Below are 26,253 nucleotides of genomic sequence, written 5' to 3'. Positions count from 1 at the left end.
ACACATGCCAGGTTTGGGCCAGGAGAGATCAGGAGGTGTCCAGTCACCAAGGCACTCAGGGAAGTGTGTTGTGGGATGGAAAACATAAGGACTGGGTGAGCCCAGGGGAAGTGGGTAAGGGTTATCCCACAGCCCTCTCTCCCCAGGACCCGGGGCAGGTAGGAACCATACCCATACAGAGTGGGTATGTCTTCCCTGCACTGCTCAGTCTCCCATCCCACTGGCACACTCTTACCTGCCCAACACTGCAAAGAGACATTTCCAGACAGTAAGACATTACTTGGAAAATGTATTAGCACGAACAAACTGATGAGGATAATGGATGGGAATGACAGAATGTGAACACATGGAAAACAATTCAAGGTTACAGTAAAGGAAAATACATTTCAAAGCTGTGTTTTGGGGACTTTAACCACTGCCAAGTCAGGCAGCACAGGCAGAGACAAGTCAGTATGGAAGTAAGGCCACACAATTTTAAATGACTGCTAGTATTTCCAAAGCAAGCTTGAAATCACTGCTCTTAAGCCTTACCTGTATTTTGCACATTTGGCTACTGAAAAAGATTGTTGTAAGGGAAATGCTTCCCTTTCGTCTGATTTTTCTGTTTCTGTTCAATAAACCACTGAGGTATAATACTTATCCCAGTTCTCTCCTGCAACTGCCCTTCCATAATGAACGAAGGATGGTCAGTCATCCCATTAAATCAAGCTTATGCAGAAATAACAGCTTAAGCGTTGGAATTTGAGTTGATATTTATTACCGCAGGATCTGGATTTCACGCTAACACTCCCTGCTGCAATAATGATGCAACCGAACCAGAAAATCCTATGTCAGTGACTAGTTGAGGCCTGATCAAAAGAAAATAGCAGTATGACACTAAACAGCTTATTTATAGGTTCTGTTTTCCTAGACAATGAATCCAAGTATTTACATTTAATTATTAGAGTTAAAATCCCAATGATGGGCTGGGTATTGTTGCATTAAGTTATACACTGCATACATTTCATCACCAACGATTTGAAACGGGTTTGGTAATTTAGAATAGGAAAAGGTAAAGCAATTTAATGATGGTGGGTTTAGCAGTGATATAAACTATGCTCGAGTAAAAGGGGAGGAAAAAAAGGGGGTGGGTGTGTGTCTTAACAGCCTGGCTCAAGGGCAGGTTCTGTACATACCTGCTGCAGGATAGCGTGCTCCTGCCTTTGAATGCTCGGTTTGGTCAAGTCTAGAGCACTTGATATAAAGCAGGGGGCTGCTGTTGGAATAGCACTTATCATCCAGGCAAGAAGCCTAATATCCCTTTATGGTAAAGTTTCCTAAGGAAATAAATACTTTGTTATCACGCCACGTGCACCTGAGTGCTGGCAGTTCTCTCCTCTCCACAGCTTCTGTCCCAGTGAAGTTCAACCATATGTCAGTGGAGTCGGTGCCTCAGACTTGGCTCCTGCAAGTCGTACCTACACAGCTGTACAGGAGGGAGATGGGGAGCTAAGCAAAGTTGTGCTGCTCCTGGAACTGCTTGGTGCATTTGGACTGCATAGAAAGTTACTTGCACACATTCATTGCGACAAAAACAGATGAAAATTCAGAGAAAAATAAGTCAAAAAAGTTGAAAGTTGCACAGCCTGTGAGGATCTGCTCTTTGCAGTTATCGATCACAGATACTCCTAAATTAAGTCATGACATCTCCAGGGCCTTTGGGGGATGACGACGCTGATTTCCATGCATAGAAGAGGGCTTGAGGGAGGAGCGCTGAGGGTTGTGCTGTAAAGGGGGCTTACACAGATCTTTTCTGGAAGCAGAGCCCTTGAAAGCAGCTCCTTTTTTTCTCTCGTTTGGCTTCTGTGTTGCACAGGTTTGAATTTAGCATCAGCAGAATTAGCTCTACAGGAAGAGAAAACAGAGACAGGTTGGGCAGGGGAAGAAAAAGGGGAGGAAAAAGAATGATTCCCTGGGTGATCTTACATTAAGGTGTCAAATCAAAGCCCTTATCTCCCATATCTTTACGTGTTTGTTGCATTTATTGCAGAAGCATTTCTAAATATTGGATCAAATTTATAGACTTCAACATTTACAAAGTACTTTACCAACAACCTCTGAATAACCAAATAGATAGCAATGGGATTTGAAGCAGGGGACAGGTCTTTTAATGATTCACATTAGAAATTTTAGAGTGATTTAATAGATTGAAAGTTGTTATACAAATAGAATTTCATCTGAAAAAAAGCTTTAACACAGCTTCTGCTAAAGTAGGGTTACATTGCAAGGTCTGGTGAGAACAAGGCTCCACAGGACCTCTCAGAAAAATCCCAGTTCTTTAGCTTAGCTAACCACATGGAAAGGCATCTGCTTGGGTAAGGCTAAAATACCCACCGCTCCATCATCACTAATGACAATTTTGAATACAACAAAAATTTTGCTTAAATTCAGTCCGCTGCGAGCCTGCACGCTTGTGTTTGCAGAGCCTCCCTGCAGGAGGCTGGCATCACTCAGCAGCACGAGGCGAAGGGGGGGCGGCGTGGGGCACCACGCTTCAGTGGGAAATATTCTTTCCTTTGTATCCCAGAGAGTAATTTTTGTCTGGCCTGAATTGACGTTTGAAATCTAGCGCATAATCACTAACTATGTGAACAATTACTGTCTGATGAGTGTCATGCACAGCAAGTAGCGATAATGTCCCTTTGTGTGTTTGTGAAATGGTCTGTGGACTAATAAACTAATTACCACTGTCTGAATTCCACATTTCCTTTCTCCGGAGATCAAGAGCGTGTTTTGCCAAGTTTCAGTTTACTCTGAGATCTGTCAACTGCAGACTTCAGCCTAATGCCTCTAAGACACCTGAAATGAAGACTGCAGAATGCCCATGCCCATCAGGGTTTCAGATATGTACATATACAGCAATTTTCCACTTATGCACATTACCTACATAGCCAAAGTGATCTCTGGAAAACACACCGGAGTCATCACATAGTCTTAGGCATGACAGGTGGGAAAGTTGTAGTCCTACCCTGTACACTTCACAGAATTAATCCTAAAAGACACCCAAAACTGAGCTGCAGTGTTTGCCCAGTTTCCTTACACAGCTAGACCACACCACCTGCTTCACCAGAAGGTGAAGTTTCAAAGCTGACCCAAACCTGTTCATTTCAAAAAAGGTCTGCAGGTAACCTCTGCCTTTCGTTGCTGGAGGTCTGCACGCATCCTTGTACAAACACAACGCCTTCCCTTCCTCGCTGTCAGGCCAGTTACGCTGGAGCTCCATCCCGCTCTGGCTGGCCGGTGGCACACGTGTCCTCAGCGCAACACTCCCCTGGCACGTGCTCCGTGAATCCTGCCTCGTGGGTTGCTGCCTTCTCTGCTGGTGAAGCGCAGAGGCTTTGTACACAAGCAAAAACTCGTCCCAGATAGTGACAAAGTAAGAATTTTGACAACAAGATTCAGCAGCTGTATAGAATATCCCATTCTCATTTTTGGAAGACCTCCCCAGATTCAGCAATAACACAGGACAAGTTCCCAGACATCTTGTGCATCAAAGGTAGGAGCCACTGCCCAGCAATGCAAAATATTTCTTTAAATGTGTCCGAAGTGTTCCATCCTTCCTGAGTGATTCCTAACCTCTTGCACCTTCAGTGATTTGAAGTCCTGACTAGACAAAATGAATAATAATTAAAAAAAAAAAAAAAAAACCATCAGAAAAATAGTAAAAGATAAAGTTTTAATATAACCTTTTTTCATATGATGTCACTACTCACACTGGGTTAGTACAATTCCTTTCAAGGTATTTGCTAACAAATTCGGGATATTTCCTTTGGCTTCAGCATTTAATCTGTAAAACTATAGATAGCTCTGAACTCACAATGCAAGACCTTGTTATCAGTTTCAATACCCAAGCTATACAGACTTGGGAACAGCCTTTACCTGCACACAGAACTGCTTTTGTAGGCTACAGACTTGTGATCCAGGGTCCAAACTTAATGTAAGATAAACTAGGCACTCTGCTATTACACCAGAAACCAAAACATCCCTGAGAAGGAAAGACAAAAGATGAGAAATTAGCAAAGCAGCTATCACTACAAAAAGGAGGAAATTAACTTTTTAATTGAAGTCCTTTAAAGGTTGTTTTGTAACTTGCAAATACTGAAGATAAAACCTAACCTGAAAGCCAACTTACTAAGTTTTTGTTTTCTTTTTTTAATTCTGTGGAAAATACTTGCCTTACAATAAGAAAGTAAAGAGATGCGAGGTTGTTAAAAGATCTGAATGTTGTCTTACAAGTATTTGAAGAGATTTGTGATAACAAGCTCTTCTAACAAAAGCATGCAAGATCCAACTGCTGAAAATTTATTTTGGAAAAAATAAAAATGGAAAGAATTTTTAGGTATTAGGTTACTAGAATAATTCACCTAGGAAACTGGACATTTTAAATCTGATGTTTACTACATCTTGTCTCTAGTTTTATTGCAGCATCTATATCCACTGTGCTTCTGCTAAAGCCATTCACCAGCACTGCCCCTTACCAGGCTCTATCCGTGGCTCCCTCCACAGCGTTTTTCCCATGTACGTGACCACCTTAAGCCTTTCTCTTTGCTTCCAAACTGCATGGCAGAGTAGCATGCGCACTGAAACAGTAGAACGATGCTATAAAAGAACAAGTTCCTTCACAAGGCGTAAGGCTCAAAGGGTTTATAAAAACCACTGTGTGGATCTAATGCCTCGTCTGTATCGACTGCTCTTTACCTCCCTCACAGGCGTGGCTGTGTGCAGTACAAGGATGCTCATCATCGTAAGAGGACCTTTAAAAAAAATAAACTTAATGAAAACTAAGCATTTACTATGGTAATTCTAGCAGAAACTTAAAATACCACCTCACTGTTTGGGTGTGTTTTTCTTAGACAAGTATCCTGACATTGAACACATGGAGGGTCACTGTCGAGAAGGTACATGAAGTTGCAACGGGAGGAGGTGGAAAAAAAAGCCAAGCACCTGGAAAACACTTCATTGCTTCTTTATTTAGATGCACCCACAGTACAGAGCCTCTTGAGCATGTGCAAAAGAGGAAGATTACACATTTATAGCTGGGAGCACCATTGAGTTAGAGTTTCTTTGATACCATTTTTAAGAAAGTAAACTGTTTCCAAAGAATGACATTTGAATCCAAGAGCTTAAGACCTGCTTGTACTTTATCCAGAGGTGGAAGCTATTTTTCTTTTATTATTACTTCAATGTAGAGTAGAAGACATTTTCACTGTCTGGTTGGACCAGTCTATATATTTTCATATGCACCTTTTAATATATATAAAAAAATGTTTCATTTTTCCCCCCTACCCACAGAGAGTTAAATGCATCTAAGTTTAAAAACAGTAATGGACCAGAGCATTCCTATGGGGAAAAACGAACTGCTGCTGCCCTCTCCTGCTTAAACAATGAAATGCTAAAATATTACGATCTATGGATCTAATGCTAACCTTGAAACAAAAAGCATGACAGGTCATTCGCTATACTACAATCAAAAATAGGACAACAACAAGAAATGTATTGGTACTATTTATATTTGAAAACCCCTCATCGTTACATGAGGCTATGAATACAACATATTTACAGTAAGTAATCCAAATAACAAAAACTTGTATTCAGAGAGGTCATGATAAAAAGTGTGTGCTTCTGTGGATGGGAAGCAACACTCTGATAACAAAGTTTTCAATCAAAATTAGTTCCATTCTGTTTCAAGATACTATTTTATAGACTTCAAAATGAAAAAACGGGGCAATACAAAACCTGCTGCACATAACATCTAGAAAAACTAATCCGTGGCTCACGCCGTAGCTGCTAAGAGAAGCAGGTGAGCCAAAATAAAAAAGCCACATGTAAATAAAAACATGCTTCAATCTTGAGCATTGTCACCTTTGTCTTGTTTTAGGGCAACTGCTTTGGGATGGTATTGTTAGACAACGAAGAGAAAGGCCATCTTTGTTTTCCAAGATAGAACTAAAAGCAAATTATTTCAGTTTTACTCGGGGGGAGAAGAATCTAGTCTTTCCCCCCTCCTCACAAAACAATGAAGAGACTTTTAAAGTTCCTAATATATTTTCCTTTCAATAGAGTGAGAGAGCCTGAGGCTGTACTTACGCACGTATAATGTAAGTACAGCTGCTGCATTTCTTACTCAAGCAATTCTTGGCTCTAACACCCTTGATTTTTCCATACATAGGAAGAGATTAGAAAAATAAATTAAATCCTTTTATTTATGCTAACTAAACCAGGATTAAATTTACTGTAACCCTGCTAGTGAATGCTCCAATGGTATTAGAATACTTTAAAGCATTCCAACCTTTGGAAGAGAGACAAAAAGCACTCAAAAGCAATGAAAGGAAAACAATAAGGGAGACTTGCAAGATGAAGAAAGCAACGTGTGCTCGATTTAAAGTTTGAGAGGAACTTTACTTTTACAGTTGTTATATCCCCATGACCTGATGCAATGCCCTAGTATTGAAAATGCAGCTCTTTCCTTTTGCCAGAGAGCACTTAATTTTTTCTTCTGAAACCAATATGGTACAGGACACGAGCGACCACCCAACAACTGCTGTACGAGCAGTTAACAAAACATTTACACAAATAAAGGTAGTTTCTGGAACACAAGAAGCAAACAAAAGCATAATTAGACAGATGCACTGATCACACTTGGGCCCATGCGCTGCCTTCTTCTTTGCCTACAGCTCCAACTGATACCAGCGGGAGCTCTGCAGAGCAGCAGGACATCGCTTTTGGATTGCGGCAAACAGTGGATCCCGGGGCTACGGTCGTATCATTGTGGCAAGTGCTTCTTCACGTACATCGCACAGTGCAACCTAGCGTCATACCAGCCTTTTAGAGTCAAGTGACTAATATCACATTGTCTCATTCACTTTAAAGAAACATTCCTTCTCGGAAGTGATAAATCATCTATAAACTTTAGATACTCCCCACTATCCCCACATCAGAGGTAACATCAGAGGTAACAAAATATTGCAACCCATCAGGTTCTCATCAGTTTTGTATGATCAATACCAGAACGTCATGTCAAAACCAAAAATAGTTATGAACAAACAACACTCCCCTAAACTCTAAGTACAGGACAAGGTGCTTTTTCTAATTTCACATCGTTGTGTTTTACTCCACCAGGTGGAAAACATTAATTTTTTTTTCCTGCATTCTTATCTCAGTTTTTCAGAATTGAACATAGAATCTTTTAAGCATGAGTTTAAGTCCACCCTCTTTTAAAGCATGATCATTTCACACAGAAATCACACTAGCAAATATTTTTTTGGTAACAGAAATAAAAGACTGTCAAAATCGATGGGCTAAGGGATATGATTTGTTATAAATTTATTTAATCTTCAGTATTTCAGCTTGCACCTTTGTTTCAGCACTTTAAAATAAAATGTTTCAACTATGACAGTAACTGCCTAATTTACATTGCGTCCCAGTCAGTGTTCTTAAAAGAAGCTCATATTAATCCCATTAAACCATATTGTGTTTGGTGTTGCATATGACTAGTTCCACTTTTTTTTCCAGAATTAACAGTGTCAAGTTTTTACAAAGTCGTTGAGTTTACAACATCTGTGTGCGCAGACCCAGGAGTACAAACTGTGACCTGATAATCCTGAAACAGTCAGTAGTCTAGGAGGGAATTCGTTTTTACCTCTTCTCCATGCCTGAAAACATGAAAACTTCAAATTCTACTGTATAGTTAAATGGCAGGAAGAAAAATTACAAGCTTGTATTTATACTGTATTTCTATCAATGGCAACAGGTCATAAATTCATGTTTGCAACTATCACAAAGACTCATGAACACCAATTCAGTTTTATACTGTAAATACTGCTGGATTGATGGTTTAGGATTATCAATTCACTGTTGTCATATGTCTATAACAGTTCAAAAGCATCCTGGAGAAAAATCCCGAAACACATACCTTTCGGTATATAATAATGCAACTGCATTAGCTAAATATATACTGTACATAAGTCTTATCAGCATTTTACCTACCAAAGATGTAAGATTCCACTTTCAAATACGAAGCAGATAGCCAATAATGTATACTTATAATACAGCCCTCTTCTTTGTTTTTGTTTTTTTTGTGTTTTTTTTTCTTTTGTTTTAAACAATTTGGTCACAATGCACCTTTGATATAAAAGCATTTTAAACTTTATTATTAATACTCAGAACATTAGGATTTCCAGAATTTTTTTCAGTAGCATTTGTAGAACCACTTTTGGTAACAAATACAGTAGTTAGGAATGAGCATCCAGATGAGAATGCAGAAGTGTATTATCCAGAATCCTTTCCAGCTAAGACCATAGGGCTGGTACTGTGATGAGTAATAGTACTAGAACCACAAAAACACTAGAGTATGTTTCTTAGAGGCTACATCCTCTTTTGCTGGAACACTTTATAAATACGTATTAAAAAGTAAGGCAACAACTCCAAACAGTCCAAACTGCTACCTCAACTCAATTTCCAATTAGATCTATGGCCACTGGAGACCAATTTCATGCTTGCACTGTTTAGCGTTTGTCTTTATTCTTTCAAAATGGTCCAATAAAAACATACTGTAATAATTTAGCAATTAGTATTCCTAAACCAACGCCAGTATGTGTGTCCAATGCCGTGTCACTAATACTGGTTAGGTACTGAACTCCCGGGTGTTACCGCTGCCCATTTTTAAAGGATTGTGGACACTAATTTGGATTTGCAATAAATAGGGGCATGAATCCAAAGCTCCCTTTCCTACTATGTTTATCACCTACTTGTTTTTTAACTCCTAATGTTCAAATTAAGGAAGCACCAGATACAGCCTGGTACTAAAAAAAATGCTCACACCAGTAAACAAAACTTTTATTCAGGACCCACGTTTTTCAAGGCCCTGATCTGAATGGACATTCAACTTATGAAGATGTGCAAAAGGAAAAAAAGTCAAATTACAGTAAAGTTATCCAGAGAAGGAGGATGTTACACAAACTCATAAGGAAATGACAGTCTTTCTTCTCTTTTACTATAAATACACTTAACAGTTTAGCAGAAAGACAAGCTAAATTTTAAGATTGTTCACATTTGAAAGTTGTAATATACTCTCTGCTAATGATAAATAAGGAACAGGTCCTGACAATGGAATTTGACATCGCAATTTTCATCAACAGATCTTTGAAGACTGGTTTTAAAGAAGGGTTAAAACAATGATTATGTTTGCAAAGTTCTGAGAAGTCCATCTGCTGTCCAAACTTTGGATTAAAGTCCTTATTTTTTTTCCTTTATTTAGAGACAGGTATATACAGTGCTGTTGTAATAATGAAACAAATGTGAAATCTACTGTAAAGTTGCACAATACAGAAAACTGTTGCTCCATCTTCTACTACATAAATGTGTGACTCCACAGGTTAATAACGTTGTTTTGTTTTTTTGTTAAGTTGGAATTATTCCATCACGTCTAAGACCTCTCTTTAATTCCAAATCCTCCAGTTTTTTCCACAGTTCTTCACGCTCTTTCTCTTTCTTCTTCTCACTGACAGATGAAATAAAACAAAGAGTTATCAGGAGAGGACTCTAGAATATTTGTGTTTAAAAATATATAGCTGACATTAATTAGCAGCATTTTGTTGAACACAACTGCAATTTTCCCAACATATATTTATTTTTTTAAGATATTTTTATTTTTCTTTTGCCCTTTTTTTCTTTTTTTTGACCTACATAAATATCACTAAATAAAGCAGTATGAAAAGAACATAAAACTTAAGCTGAACAAAGTGACAGTGTTCATAGACACTACTTTGTATTGCATAAGAAAAAAATGCAGTGGACTTTTATTATGGAACAAATATATCATGATTATAAAATTATGTATAAGATTAAAAAATAGCTTGCTTAAATAACAGCGACTTTCTAGAACAAGCAATCCCTTATTATTTTAGAATTGCTGTTCTTACTTACACTGACCGCTGGCTTTCATATATCTCAGGTACCAGCCAAAAGAAAGTTCAAGCTATATGATGTGTCTTTTGTTCAATGATTTACTCTTTCTCCTCACTAGATTTCTACAAGGTCTATGTAGTGGTTGCTTTAACAACAGACTTTAATGGCTGATTTGATAAAACTCAACAGCTAGCCTAACATCTACTTTACCTGCACTATTTGCTTTCTAAATTTCCTGTCTCTGCCCTAGCTTACTCTGAATAAATCTCCTTGATACTGCAAGGTACAAAATGCTTTCAATTTCTATTACATCACCTTGTAGTTCAGATGAAATGGAAATCCAACAATTATACAGATACAGATTCTCTGTCAATCACATTACAGCATTATTGAAAAAGATTTCAGCAGACTAGAAACATTCCTACATTATCTTGATTTGGTCAAAGTATCAACTTCTGGATCATTTATTTGAAATTTTTATTTCCCAAGAGTATTTTAAACATTTAAAAAAATACAACTTTCAGATAAATTCCTGAAGAAAAGTTGGTATTTTTTTTTTTTTTAAAAAAAAAGCACTCACTGTCACTAGAAAGTATTTAAAATTAAATATAACTGAAATAGCCTGACATTTCCAGGCTACTTACCAGACATTTATCTTCTAATCATTATGAAATATATGCCTGCTTACATAAAAGACTGTTAGAGGATGATCACCTCATCCAATTTACCTATTTGACCTATCATAGTTATTAATATTGAACACATTTCTCTTCAAGCTTTAAGTGATACCAAAGCTACCCTTTTGAAATGCAGTTTTATTAAGATCCTAAAGATTTTCTGTAAACATTGAAGTAAATACCTCAGTTTATACATTCAGGTATTTACATGTTTTAAAATGATAAGCAGTAAATAAAAACGGTGAAATGGTTAGCACCAGCCTTGATAGGAGACACAGCATCAGGAGGTGCAAGAAAAATTCTTTGTGCAGTTCAGTCAATAAACCTCAGCCGTTTTCCAGACATGGGACATACTACTACAGTGTCTGGTCCCATTAAGAGCAGAGTTCCTCATCTTAAGGGGCAAAGCACAATCTCAGTGAATGCTTGGATTAGTCCTAAAATTCTTTGCCTTCCCCACTAGAAACCCAGGCAGTGTTGTCTCAGCTGCCCTACCAGACTGAGCCTTAGTTACCAGGACCTAGCTAGAATTCATTGAGCATCTTAGCTCAAACACAGATCCAAGTCTCTAAAAGTAAAATGCTGCATTAATGAACTAACCTGCTAATTCTAGATTTTTTTGTGCATAAAACTTTGCATTTTACAACAACGAAGCAGAACCAAAGGACAGCGTGACTTCAGTCGCACTGCAGATACTGCACTAACCTAACAAGGGCTGATGAAATACAGCACCCTTTGCTTTGCTTGGGGGAACCCTGAGTCATGGAAAAGGTATGACTTAAATGAAGTTGCAAACTACTCAGAGTTCCTGAAGTTTCCTCTTTTTTTTTCTTTGCCACCCGATGCTTTGGATAAGTTGAAACTTTTAAGAAAAGATGCCGCACTATACTCGGAAAATTAAGATTAAGGAAAATAGGAGAAAGGACAAAAAGCATTTTACTAGGGTGGAACTAACAATTTTATGAATGGTGTATCTAATGGATCCTGCATGCTAACACACTCAGGTACAGCAAGACCTCTGAATAAGCAATGAGAGGATTAAGAGATGCTGCTTTGCTGTAAGATCACACCTAGCCTAAGAACAGCAGTTTGGAAAATCAAATCTTGGGATTTTCCCTCATGTCTCTTTCCAAAACTCAGTGAGACTTTTTTAAAATATTTAAGTAAGGTGTTATCTTTAAACCCTTGTTCTTCTTTTATTATTGAAGATCTTAGTACATTAAAGGCTTTTGGAATGAGGTGTCAAAAGGAATTCCATGAGGAATGCAGATTCCCAAGCAACGCAACGGGTACCGTATTTGTTAAGGCTGCAAAGAACAATCTGTACATGATATTATCTTACATCTTGCAAAGAGAAGGCTAAAGAGCATATGGGGGAAAATGAGGCATTGTGCCTATTATGTGTGAGGTTGCAACTGCATCTGAGTGTAAGGGAAAAACTAAACAGCGGGCCTTATGCACAGCTGACAAAAAAAGCTTTAAAAAGTTACCGCTGACGATCTGACTTGTAAGTGGATGTCAGCTCGTCAAACATGGCGCTGTTCATTTCCATAAATGCCTTCAACACATTGTAGACTAAAGCCACAATAGCCCTGTGAAACATTAAAAAAGAAAAAAGAAAGGAGTCTATTAGTTTCAGGTGAAATCAAACGTGAAATAAAAGTGTCTTCGCTTACCAGCATTTCTGAGACCAATTCTGCTCTTGCGAGTATGATAATGTAAATTCTTTGATTGCAGTGAAAACTACTTTTGATTAACATATTTAAAGGTGAGAATCAGCTTTCATGTCTCTACTGACTACTTAAATGGAGCAGACCAAAACTCTAGGGTAAAAGGTAACAACAGAAAGCTATTACATATAACTACAGACTCGTCCTTCATGCTGTGGAGCAATTCTCAATGCAACTCCAGGGATTCAAATCATCAATGCTGGCAGAAGGAATAGAATTTGAACATGAAATGGGAATGATTCATATTTCCTTGTGATTCTTCTATGAAATGGAATATTGAGTGCATCCATGCAAAATACAAGGCTGTATTTCAAGAGTGACTTCTTTGTACTCGATATATTTCATATTCATTTTCACTTTGGTACTGCAAAAAATTCTTAAGCCCACAAAACCTTCAGATGAGTGCTGCAGTATCAGTGTAAAACTGTGTGTGTGGGTATATATACATGTAAAAAAAATTATATGTATTATATACAGAATCATAGAATGGTTTTTGTTGGAAGAGACCTCAAAGATCATCTAGTCCCAACCCCCTGCCATGGGCTGGGACACCTTCCACTGGACCAGGTTGCTCAAAGCCTCAAACTTTCATTTTTATTGCCTGAATTTAAAAAATGTTCTCTTAAATTAAAAAAATCTCAGTGCACAGCATAAAAGTTTGGGCAGGAGCATGGGCAGCTTAGAGACTGGTAATGAGTTACTATGCCACGGAAAGTGTCTTTTTGTGACAAGTGTTAGTTACAGAAGCTTTCCAGTAGCATTAGATTCGTCATGTAAGCACACAAACTTGAGGGTTTGGCTAGGTACAGAACAAAGACCAATGTTTGAAAAGATCAAATGTTTTAGAAATGCTTCACAGTAAAGTCTTAAAGCAAGTGGGACCTGAATGAAGCACAGCTCTTGAAAAATACTGTGTTTAGTAAATGGTAACCACCTTGACTCAGAAGAACTTTTTAACTAAAGTATGTAACACATGGCATCTAACTGTAACAGTATTTTTCTTTAGAACACTTTCTACTAGGTCATTCAGTTTAAAAATAAAAATGCTGAATTAACAGAATACCAATATGAAGCAACTGCTCTATTACTACGTGTAATAGAGAACAGCTGTATTTAAATAAATTTAGAAAAAAAACAAAACTAAGAATATACTGATGTCTATATGCTTCATAGCTGTTTACAAAAATGCTAGTACCAGAGGTCCATCAAAAGTATCAGTATCATCCATGATACAGCTATAAAGCTTTATTAATGCCAAGAGATATTCTTCTAGACAATTTACAATCAGGCTTATGACGTTAACCAGTTTATAAAAAACTGTGTGGGAGAAATGCTTGATGAGCAACACTTTTTCTTCAATAACAATGTAACATCTAATTTCTCTTTTTTCCAACTTGTAAGAAGGCCTATTTTTATCCCATAAGGTACTGATTTTTGTACACATACCAAATAATTAAAAGCAGTTTGAGACAAGCTCAAGTATAGACTAATTTATACTGGCATTAACGGAGTTGCACCTGCTCATGCCAGCTTTGAATTTGGATCTCTCCCATCCACGTTCTTCAGCAGACATTCCCTAAGTTTATCAGTGGTACTTCACATGGTAAGACAAAGGGTAATGGCAAAAACTTACGGATTCCAGTGTTCTTTAGAAATCCTATAAAGGCTGGAAAACATGATGGGAAGTATAACATTTGAATTCTCCTCTATCAAACTCATGATGTATTCATTATTCCAATAATACAGCGCTCTTTCAGCCACCTTTGAGTCAAAGAAATAAAATATTAACAGGAATTCAGATACCTATAATTTTGTAATTTTCTTGAGGAAAAACAAATCACAGAGAAATTTCACTAAGATGAATTAACAGAAATCATTAACTTTGGAATTAAAAGTCTAATCAGTAGCAAAACATGCATTAATGGAATTATGTTTTTATCCTGTAATTCAGATCCCACAGCATCCACTTTCTCTTTCCCCTGAGCATTATGTTGTTACTCACTGAAGCCCAGGTGCAGACACTGCATTAATGCTGCAGCTGTGGAGGGGAAGGGAGAGCAGACAGACTCCCCATGGCCCCTTTCCCTCCATCCTGTGACTGCAGTTGGAAGGAAGAGAGCAGTGCTGGGATACCGGAGGAAGGAGACAGGAAAAGGCCCAGTAGCTGGGCTGAATAAGGGGGGAGAAATATTAAATGTGGGGAAGGTACCAATTCTGTGCTGTAACCCCAGATACACGTAACAAGTTATTCGTGGAGCTCAGAACTAAACTTCCACTGTAACATACCATCTTCCACAGAAATCCAGAAGACAAATGTTTAAAACCACAGACTATAAAATAATATTTACATTTGGGGGGGTGTGTGTGTGTGTGTGTGTGTGTTTGCAATTGAGACTATACATTCCTATACAAACAATAACTTTTACCACTGACCTGAAAATGAGGGCTAGAGACACACTTGGCAATTTGTTTAAACAAGGGTTCCTGGATTTTGACGAATTGTGATGGTTCAATTACATCCAAGATTTCCTCCAGCTCTCCAAGGAACATGACCTAAAGACAAGGAAGGAAGCATTGAATATAAAACCTCTGAATCATCTTGATCAGCAGAATACCCTCAAATTCTACCACTTCAGGGAGAAATGGAAGCCCCACTAGCTCAGCAAGACCCTCTCTCAAAAAACATGATCAGTTCTACTGTTACAGCTTCGGGATTCAGGCTCTTAAAAGAAGGACGAGTGTGTGCTAATGCTGTATTTAAAATAGTCCTTTACAACAGAATTCAGAACTGCACCAGTATATCCATGCTGAAAACCTAGTCTCATACTGACAAATAATTTGGCCAAGGCTTAAACTTTGTTAATTAATGAGAGTCTCTTAATTTTACCTCATTTTTGGAAGCAATACTCAAAATAACAGTTTTGCTGTGTCACATAACCTCACTAGGGAATCTCAGATTTGCATCAAGAATTGTAAATAAAAATGCAAAGGTCTAACTTCATCTTTTACATGTTCAGTAGGTAAACGCCAACCAGCCAATAAAATATCTTTCATCCTCCCTGGAAAAATACTATCCTCACATATAAACAATTCCAAACGTAAACGAGTTTTCCAATCTACCCTCAACTATGTTTATTTTCTGCTTTCTAAAACAAAAGAAGAACCAGTGCTTATTTTGTGAATAGAAACCACAGTTGTGAAACTTCTCTCCTGATAGTCAAAACAGTGCAAAAAACCAGAATTCAAGTATGGAAAATCACCTGCAAGAATTAATACCAAGATCCACCACAGCACGTGCCACCTACCTGGAAATATCTAAAGATTCCCTCCCTATCATATTTTAGAGCAAACTAACTCTTATGTTTTGGTAATACCAGCATATCGCTTACCTCTTTCTGACTGCACGTTTTTGGCCAGAATTTCATTAAACCTCTGATGACCTAAATTAGAAGGAAAAAAAAAAGGTTAGATTTTTCCACTCTTGTCTCAACAGGGTAAGACATTTATGATACAAAAAGAATAAGTATGAAATAAATATTTACTGGTTCTGTGAGTGAGGGGTCTTTCTCCAGAAACTGTACTATGCAATACGCCAGCTGTGAAGAGGTAAAGATTTGAGAAAATGTTAAAACATTTCTATAAAGAAACCACAAAGAAACAATTTTTTAAAGAGAGACCCGATGCCAAATGCTATACAATGTTCTCAAAGTGCATCTAATTTTAAACTGAGATGCATAGTTCGCCCTGTGCAAATCCACTCAAGGTTCAGTTCATACAAAACAGAACACACTACAAAAAAAAAAAAAAAGGGTGACAAAGTAGCACATACAATAAAAATCAGAGTAAGCTGGAATTCTAAATACAGTCATACAACCAATGTTTTGAAGCTTCTGTTACTCTCTGAATCTGCGTCTTTTTACACATTTTATACATCGGCAAAATCATGAAAACTCTTGCAAGATGAGCCGACACAGCTAAAACCTGGAATAACATATTTAGAAAGCACAGCTTTATCAGCATAAGAAAGACTGCACTATCTGAAAATCAGAGAGAAAGGCAACAGGTATCACTTATCAAATGAAAAATCACATAATGAAAGCTGACTGTATATAAGGACATAAGAGAGCACAAATGCAGTATTAAGAAATCTGTGAGGGAGAACGTTAAAGATTGTGCAAAAATGTGGGTATTAGTGTTCAGAAAGTTCCCAGCTTGAAGAGCAACCTTGACAGCACAAGTCTAAGGAAACCCAAACATCCCCTTGGGAGAGGTAATGGGAAAGGCAAACTTGAGAGAATGAGAAAATAGCAGAGAGGAAAACCTACAGAAAGAGTTCAACTACTAAACAAAAGCCTCAGAGTATGACAGATGTATGTTACACTTTTAATTATCTAATCAGAACACAAGGCATACATTGATCATACAAAGCACATTAATTTAAAAAAAAAATCTATTGTAGTTTTTTTCCACATTTCAAAGCTCTCCCCCCACCTTTTATGTGCTACACAATTGAACTGTGAAAGCAACCTTAAAAATAAAATTATTCTAACTGAGCAGAAAATATTTTTATAATTTCTACCTGTGCATGGAAGAGTGATAAACTCCTGACAGTATGTAAAGGAATCAGCACCTTCACCAGAAACTGTTTATGCTCTGCCTTAAGAGGTAAAGCAAAACCATTGATAATACTAGAAATTAGAAGAGAAATATTTGTTAGTGTTATCACCACAGAAAACATTCTTGAGGTCTGAACAAGCACTTTCTAGATTAAAATAATTTAGCAGTCAGCACCTGTTAACAAATCACAGGCTCAAGCCACTTGTAAACAGGTGCAACTTTTGTCCTGCTTTATATTAGCACTGCAGCACACATCTAGGTAGCAGTTCAGCTCCAACTTAGGAATAATCACAGAAACAGCTGCACAAACCTGTTGCCAAACAGATAAGACCTTTTCTATGTGGTCTGTAAATTCATGTAAGCAAGGTGTTCTTGAGTAATTAACTTAACAGAATTCAATTTACTTGAAATATTCACACTGCTAGTGTGCTCAAATAAACAAAATTCTGCAGCATGAAAGGATGAAGTACCCAAAATTTAATGCACATGTATATACACACAAAATCAATCTGAAACTTTTGTCTGTAACTTGCGTCCAGTTATATACTCTTGGCAAAGACGTGACAGAGATTTGCACGCAGGCTTAAAGATGAGCATGTGCGCACATCTGTTTTCAGAATCAGAGCTTATAGTAAATCTTCAGAATCTGATACTATTCTGATGTGTCCAGAAGAGAAGTTTGAGACAGACAATAAACACAGATTCTTTTACCTTCCTAAAATTTCCAACAGTTCAGCTACGCCATTGAAGTGTTCAGTTTCATAAACAAATCTAAAAAAAAGAAAAGTTAAACATAAGTAATGTATCAGTTTCCTAAAATGTTATTCATAACCAAAAAGTACCTTCTCCCACAACTTACCGTAGAAAAATATTATTAATCTGTTTTCGGATAAATGCTCTAAGACCCAGAAACTTGCCATAAATTCTGTGCAAGACTGTTTTTAGGTAGTCTCGTTCTCGAGGATCTTCACTGTCAAACAGCTCCAACAGCTGTGTTTAAAGGAAAAAGAGAACTGAAACAGTAGACATTTGACAAGTATGACACACAGACTTCTATATAAAAGTTACATTCATGAGAGTACATGCATGTAAGAATGTTACATCCATGTTACCCAAATTGCAGAAACAGTACTAAAAAATCTGTTGTAAGACAAAACTCAGTTTATTAATTTCTACTTCTGACATAACAAGACTTTGGAAATCTTCAGACAACTAATAAACTCTTGATTAACTGGCTCCAAAATGCTGCCTTTCTTCTCTCCAAGAACAAATAAAATAAATTCTTAGATAGTGTCATATCTACAAAATAAAGACAGTTTGCCTCTTACCATCCACCATTCATTCCTTCACCCTGCAGAACCAAAAGATTCTCATTTATTTCCCCAACATTGTATCAGGGTCACATTTTTCTAATTGCTTGTAACTTCTATTACGAGCTCTTAAGCCTTCCTAGTGATTTCATGGCCTTCACGCTGTGACAAGACTCAATAGTGAAGTCTATGCCAGCACTGGATCTGCTGTTGCAGGATCTGCACCAGTCGACACAAACCAAAGCATCAGGGGGGATTAATCCTCCAGGTTGAAGCAAATGGTAACTGCAAGATCCAGTTAAAAAAAAACCAAACAACAAAACAACAAACCAACAACAACAAAAAAAACCCAAACCAAAAAACAACAACAGAAAACCCACCTTTACTAAGTAACTCTTTAATAAGATTTTAAAACAGCAAAATGATTCTGTGGTACTTGGTCAAAAAAGACCAAGTATTGTACAAAAGATATCCCAAAACACTGACACCTGAAGTTGCCTGTAAGGATTAAGTCATGAAATGAGCAGCAGGAAGATCACCTGCAGATCTTTGTTCTATTCCCCTTGAATCCTTTACCACAAAAGTATGAGCTTCCCCCTACCCCTTCATCTTTTTTTTGACACCACAACATTGGCTATACTGGCAGACATTTGGGTAAGTTAGAAGGCAAACTTTATTTAAAACCAAACCAACAACAACAACAAAAAAATTAAACCCCAAACCACAAAAAAGTCCCCACACTCCCCAACAAATGCACAGAAAATAGGGAAGTTTAAGGTAGAAATCGTAAGCAACCAGTATCTCTCTTGCATGAAAAAGAAAGTGTCAACCAGTACCTGTTTTGAAAAAGAAATGAAGATAGTTTGCCAAAAAGGTCTTACAAATGTGTAAGATGCTGTCAGAAAATTATTACAGGAATGGTAGAAAATAAAATTATCTTGGATTCACACATAGATAAAACTATAAATACCTATTTTAAGTAGATATGTCACTGTATGTATTCTGCCTGATCTCTGTTAAACTGCTACACCATTCTGAGGAGGTGAAAAAGAAAAATGACAAGTTCTTAAGCTGTCTGAGATTTTGCTTTCTAACATCCAGGTTTAGGAATGATGTACGGATTCTTCTTCTCTGTTTTGGATTTTTCTGTAGCTTGTAATGAGCTCTCACTATCTTTTCCTTGCAGTAAGAATCTGTGGTGGGAATTTCACAAGGAAACTATGAGGTTTGTCAGCTGCCCTCCAGAGGTTATAAACACATTGCTTTGTTCCATTAGTTCTACAGTTAAGTAAATAAATAGTCACCTCATCCTTCCCCAAATAGCAACTTTCACCCAAAGACAGCAAACAGCTGGAAACGCTTATGGTTTTAATTTTCTTATTGGATTGCTTTTAGGAGCAAAATATTTATATTGCCAGCTCTTTTATAGAGATCCTCTGTAGAAACATTGCTGAACTAAGACTCAGTCTCTCATTAAAAAAAAAAAAAATAAATTTTGATATGTCGAATTTGTTATCAGGTTTCAACAATAAAGTCTTATTTTCATGGATAAGCTGCAAGACTTACATAATTTAAGTGATTATTCTGACACTAAACATACATAGAAAAGGGAAATAAATTTTCCAAAATAGCAACCTACATAACACAGACACTTGTGGATATATTTGAATAGTATGTCTCTTAGCAACGACTGCCAACCATTTCAGACTCTATATAAGCAGGCTTTAGAAATGAACGGCTACGCTGTTAAGTACAGCAATTTATCAAAACATACAGCTGAAAGCCAGAAACACATATTCAAAAAACAAAAGCAAAAAGCAAGCAAACAAGTTTGAAAAATGCCCATTAAAACAACTGTATCATTTTTTCATATACGCATTCTTACTGCCAAGAAACACTTCATTAAAGTCCCTTGAATGTTAAAAAAACGAATTAATTTAGAGAGAAAGCTGATTTCAGACTGTTACACTTGGGTTGTCAGTGTCATAAAACACCAAACATGCTTAATGTTCCTAAGTCTCAAACTGGTTTCCTACGTAAGTAATATGTAGCCAGGGATTCTTAGGCATTACTCTAGATACACAACAAATACAGTAAGAAATGGAAGGACACCCCAGTTCCTACAGGCTAAACACAAACACTTACATACACAGAAATATATCCACTTGCATGTATATATAAGGCTTAACAGCACTTTTTATAGCAAAATGTGGATTTTAAATTGACACACTGTGCATAGCAATATATAAAAATGCATCACCTAACCATGTGTCAAGAATTTATGAATTCTTAGAATTCTTTTGATACGTAAGCTTCAAAGTGTCATATTTCCCTCTTTCAGTAGGTACCACTCTGTAGCAGATTTATTAAAGACTAATAGGATTAATAAAAAAATAATTAAAAATCCTTGGTTTAGACCCATTCTCCTGTGCCAAATTATAACAGGTTTGAATGCCTTGAAAGGGCGTGGGTGAGATGCCATCAGTCACGACCAAGTTCAGCAGCACGTAGCAGGAGCAACTAGGAATTATTTTCTCTAGATTTTGAAGCAGAACACAAGAATTACTTCTAATGCAATGCTGCTATACCTAAAGAAAATAAAATCAGCCTGGAAAAACCTGTCAAGAGTGATTACTCCCCATGCATATTCTTACATCTCCATCAGGTACTACTGGATGATCAGACTGGTGCACCCCCTTGTTCAAATCAATATTTAGACGAACAAAAAGGAAACTGCACCACAGAGGTTTTATCCAGATGAAAAATGCTCTTGCATTTAGAAGATGGATAAAATAAAAACGTAAGTATAGCCCATTGCTTTTGTAGGGTCTTGTGATATTAAGAAGGAAATTGAAGTCCCATGTTCGAATCTTTGAATTTTAAGGATAAAAATTGCTCTCTCAGCTACATTTTTCAGGTATTCTTCATACAAATAACATACAAGGACAGTAAAAGCACTACTTTTATTGCCTGAGCACTACAGGGAAAAATAAAAGCTCCATGACAAAGCAGTGAGAGAAAAGTCTTCAGAAATGCTGAGTATCTCCTGCCACTTCTCGTTTGGCTTGTATTCAAGCCTCAGCCTACAAGGAATCTCCCTTTTCTAACCAAGTAGGAATCTTTCCAAATTTCCCTGATTTCAAGAGCAACCTACAGACAGCATTAAACACCAAGTTCTTTCTGACTTTGCAGTTATACAAAAGTTCACAATAGCAACAGAAAACACAAGACAAGCCTATACCCAAAAGCTTATCTGTGGAGTTTCCTGGTTTATCCCAGAAAACATCTTTTCCTGGTTTATCCCAGAAAACATCTTCCTTCAGCCATCTCTGTTCTGGCATCTGACAAAGCCTGGATGAAAATTCCTCAGTAGAGAAGACCAACTACCGAGTTTCAAGTGAAATAACAAAGCACACAAGAAACCTAGCTTGTATACAAGGAGGAGGAAGATCCAATATGTGTGATGGAGCCCATCTCTTCCATTTTACCATAACGATGGCAAGCAAACTACAAAAATAAAGCTACCCAGTCTTTGCCAATGTTGTTTATTATTGGTGCTACTTCTTCTTCCATGTTTTCAATAGAGCTTGAACTTTCTATGGCCTTCTGATTTACTTCCTCCCTGACCACTACAGCATCAGTTTTCAGTACTGTGCTGGGAATAGGTTTGTTAATGAACTTCTGCCCCTGTTGCCAGCTCTCCAACAGAGATAGAAGGGAGTAATATTTTCTCTTTCCAACAGAAATATTTTAACAATATTAAGACACATTAAAACTGGCATTTAAGTAGTCTCTCTAGATAGCAGCATTTTTAGACTACTTGACAGTAAGCCTTTCATTTTTCAGCAGTGACTGTTTCAGCTCCCTCTCATAACCAGTAAGTCAAATATTTTGATTGAGGTATCAAAACTATAGCCAAACCAACTATTGTATATTTCTATAGCAACAGAGACTGACATATAAACACACACCCATATTTCACCTACCTTCATAGATTGAAATATTTCATTGTATATGCTTGTTTAGCCTTTTTTCTGTTGCAAATAAAGTTACACTTTCAAATTTAACCAAAATCTTTTTAAAGAAAATTACTTTCAAAAGAAAAATGAAGCCTTAAAGAAAACAGATCAGCTTACCTGCAATACAAATTTCTGATCTATGTACTTTTTGGCAACGCTGGGCTGAAATTCTTGGCTTTCCAAAAATCGTATGAAAAACTCATATACAAGCTGCAAAAGAGAAAAAAAAGTTTCATTTATGACTTGATTACTCTTTATGAGTATTTCCTTAAATTCTTTTGCTAGAAAATAAAATATTTATTTTTCCACAGAGCAAAAGGTTAAAAAGACAAAAAAGATTTTTCTCCTTTATTAAATTGCTAGCTTAGAGTTATAATTAATCACATGAGCTTTTAAAGTTAGTTTTGCTTATTTAAATCCTTTCAAAGACATTTCATCACCAAGAACAGGCACTGCCATCTTGTAATGCTTGTTATCATCTTGTAAAGCTTCCTAGAGTAATTGCAAAGCACATTTAAACTGCCCTCTGAACTGATGAAGTCACATCAAATGCAGACATTACACTTCTGAAAGAGTTGGCGAAACAGTTGGAAATATTTAAATTAAATTAGAAACTGCTTAGAGTAGCATTCTACTACAACTTGAAACACAGAAGAAGAATACAAACTGGAATTTATTCAGCAGTTCCTAACTTACTGTAAAGATTAGCCTCAGGGCTGGAAAAAGCCTGCTTATTTTCATGCAATTCCATCTCTGCCTAAACTATTCAGTGAGACAGCAGACTTTTCATTTACTGGAGAAAAAGAGGAGCCTAAGAACCAGGCAAAAGGGAAGTGAAGTGAAACAGGGACTGCTGTGGCCTCATAAGACAGCAACTCTGACCTATCAACGATCAGATCAGCAACCAGCTAGAACTTCTCTTTGCTGAACCTTTCAGAAGAGCAGTCACTGAAAACCTTTTCCCTTCTGACTTCAGTGAATACGCGTACGGATACTGAAAGCAGAAAGGAAGCTAGAAATTACATTTTAAAATAATTTTAAACTTTTTCATGCAAACACCTATTTGCTGGAATACTCTGCTCCTGCTTTGTGTTAGTCTTCTCTGACTTCTAGAAGGAAACAATAGGAAATCAAGAAGGAGCAGAGAGGTTTAGAAAAATGATATGGAAAAAGCAACAGCTTACATAACTAATATTAAATCATCAGGAAATCAATTCCATCAACTCCTGACAAATACTTTGGTGCATTTCTTCCTGACAATGGCAAATCATTCACTGGCTAAGACATTCCTTCATTTCCATGTAAAAAATGACTTTAAAAACTACAGCACTAGTGTCCATGAACATAATGGACACGTACACCTGTGCTGTTTCCAGGCAGAGCTGTTCAGAGCTTAAGATTCTTATTTTTGTGGAATTTAAATATAAATGAGGGATGAAACCTACATTTCAACCAATTCTAAATTTGAGACCACAAAAGAGTGAAACAAACTGCTCACAGGCCTGGATTGTGCAAGCAACTGTCAAATAAAGTCCTCAATTCAAGCTGAGATCAATCATGCTCCTTTGCTCACAGAAAATCCCAGATTCCACAAACTGTTACTCAGGCAAACTTCTTCGAAATTTACTAGTAGTGTAAGTCATTGTTCTCACTAACACAGGCAGGATCTGCAACTGTATTTTCTATAAAGGAATCTATTGCATCAGCGTCAGTGATGCTTTCCCCAAAACCAGTTTATGTTCTTTGTTCAAAATACCTTATGTTGGCACTTGAGGTAAAAAGGAAGAGATGATACACAGCAGTGAGCTTGTAGTCTGCTACAGACACCTGAAAGCAAACTTCAACCCAGGGAGAAGAAGGAAGACTTAGGGACTTAGATTCTCATTCATTTTTCTGATCAGCTGGCAACACCTGTGTACTTTTGTATGAAAATTAACTACCTTCAGTAAATCAAAACTGCTCGCAGTATCACCCCCATGATGCTTGCTGAAGTTGCTGCATCAGAGAAGCTTAGAAAGCAAAATAATTTTTAAATCAATGAAGAAAAACAGGAATATGAAGGACACCAACAATACAATTTTGAAAGAAAGCTTCAACATTTTGCAAACTTCACAAAGTACTCTCCCATCTTCGTAGGTACTATATTATAGTCATGAACAATATTAACAAACATCAGTGTCTCTCAGACTAGTTCTGACTTACAGGTTAGAAAATATCTGAGAAAATTATTACATAAATTAAGCAACAATAAGCATTTCTTCTGAGATAAATGATCAAAAACCTGTAAATGTGGCCACGATGCCTCCAAGGTGGGCTCATCTTCTTCTGGATCAAATTCATTGCTGTCACTAGGTGGGAGAGTTCTGAAGATATTGCAAGATACCTGAAAAGTGAAAGAATGAATAATGAGATCTGTTTTTCAAACAGGTACTAGATTTCAGGTCTCTGTATGTCTAAACATACTCTATCTGTCCTCCATGAAACAAGACGTATTTTTTTTGTCTGCTGTATGACAAAGTTATTTAGCAACAGTCACTTTAGAAACCTGCCACCAGGCTTGGCTTTTCCTTCTCCAGGTCTTTTTGCTTCTTCTTTCCACTGATATCCCAGCATTACCCAGTCTGACACCATTTCTGTCCACCACATTCCAGATGAACCCACCAACATCTAATTCCCCATCCTGCTGGGCATCAATGGGCTGAGACCCACGACTGTTTAGGAGTTGCACAAAATGCCATCAACACACATTTACAAGTGTTTTCATACAACACTTGGTTATTTTCCTTTGCACAGGGAAAACATTGATGATATCTGATTAAGGTCTCATCTGTCGGCACTTGTTAAGAGTTGCCAGAGCTATTCACACATTATATGCCTGGACACCTCATGCCAAGTACAGAACAAGGTACTAAATGCAAGAAACAAATAGCATTTGCTCGACACTTACCCTACATTTTATTTCATGGTTGATTTGCTCTGCTTAATCTTATTTAGGGGTATTTTGCTGAGACTGCTTGCCTTTGTGAGGTTCATGCTATCAGCAAAGACTGAACTGGAGTGCTTTCCTGGGTTAATTATAGTGCTGAATGGAGTGTACAGCTTATTATGCAGCAAATCTGATAAACTGCAAACACGCTGCAGGGCCTTTTCTACACTTAGAAGGTGATGTTGTGCCTACTTTATACTCTGTTACTGCCTTTGACCCATCTTTAAGCTGGTTAATCAAACAGCTGGGAAAAGCAGCATGTTATCTCCTAATCCCATCTATACATGACCCCTTCATAGCAGTTCAGACAAACTAAGCTATTTAAGAAACAAAACTAGTATCTTCTTCAACATCGTTATTTATTTTTCCAGCCTTTTACTCCTGTAAATGTTTTAAAGTTAGTCTGTAAGGTGTAGTTTCAATATGTTGCAACTTAATAAGAAAAGGCACTTTAAAGCCAAGAGTTTAAATACAATCCCAATACTGATAAAACCAGATTGAGACAGACAGAGTGAAGTTTTAGAGTTTGCAAGACAAACGGAATAGATTCAGGTGCAGCACAAACAGAAAGATGAAACAAGAGAAAACTGTAGGAAAGCACATGTGGTGCATACCAGGGAGGAATATTCAATGGACACAAGGGAAAGACAAAAGAAGAAGTAGTAAGGCAAACCTTAAAAAAAAAAAAAAAGAAAAAAAAAGAAAAAGGAGGTCATACGGGTTTCTGCTTGGAATTTTTCCTTCTTGCCACAAGAGGGTGTATTTCACTACAGTTACAGTAAAACATCCTTCTACAGACGCCTTCACTACTTATGTAAATCTCATGTTTTCAAGTCGCATGGCTTTCAGCCTTTAGAGATACAGTTATTACAGCCTGCGCTGACAGATACTGAACTCTGCTTGCCCTGTGTGCATACCTGACAAGTGATTACTAGCATGTATTAGGAGATATTAGTTTTCTCCCTTCCC

The 26,253-nt window shown here is 37.2% G+C and overlaps 1 protein-coding gene across 1 annotated transcript in view; it reads right to left on the bottom strand.

Annotated features, from left to right (window-relative positions):
- Nucleotides 1-8,161: 8,161 nt before the first annotated feature.
- PPP2R5E (protein phosphatase 2, regulatory subunit B', epsilon isoform) overlaps nucleotides 8,162-26,253 on the bottom strand; it is a 28,657-nt gene continuing 10,565 nt past the window's right edge. The window contains exons 2-12 of the mRNA XM_010080545.1: nucleotides 24,580-24,681; nucleotides 22,416-22,508; nucleotides 17,829-17,959; nucleotides 17,681-17,740; nucleotides 16,932-17,040; nucleotides 15,895-15,948; nucleotides 15,742-15,792; nucleotides 14,786-14,905; nucleotides 13,986-14,113; nucleotides 12,113-12,214; nucleotides 8,162-9,538 (exon numbers count right to left, since the gene is read on the bottom strand). Of these exons, the coding sequence (XP_010078847.1) occupies nucleotides 9,439-9,538; nucleotides 12,113-12,214; nucleotides 13,986-14,113; nucleotides 14,786-14,905; nucleotides 15,742-15,792; nucleotides 15,895-15,948; nucleotides 16,932-17,040; nucleotides 17,681-17,740; nucleotides 17,829-17,959; nucleotides 22,416-22,508; nucleotides 24,580-24,681 (1,050 nt within the window). The 3' untranslated portion in view covers nucleotides 8,162-9,438. The remainder of the gene's footprint in view (nucleotides 9,539-12,112; nucleotides 12,215-13,985; nucleotides 14,114-14,785; nucleotides 14,906-15,741; nucleotides 15,793-15,894; nucleotides 15,949-16,931; nucleotides 17,041-17,680; nucleotides 17,741-17,828; nucleotides 17,960-22,415; nucleotides 22,509-24,579; nucleotides 24,682-26,253) is intronic.

Source organism: Pterocles gutturalis, unplaced genomic scaffold (assembly GCF_000699245.1).
Source record: "Pterocles gutturalis isolate BGI_N339 unplaced genomic scaffold, ASM69924v1 scaffold21169, whole genome shotgun sequence".
Classification (NCBI taxonomy): Eukaryota; Metazoa; Chordata; class Aves; order Pterocliformes; family Pteroclidae; genus Pterocles; species Pterocles gutturalis.
This window is presented reverse-complemented; position numbering and strand designations above follow the sequence as displayed.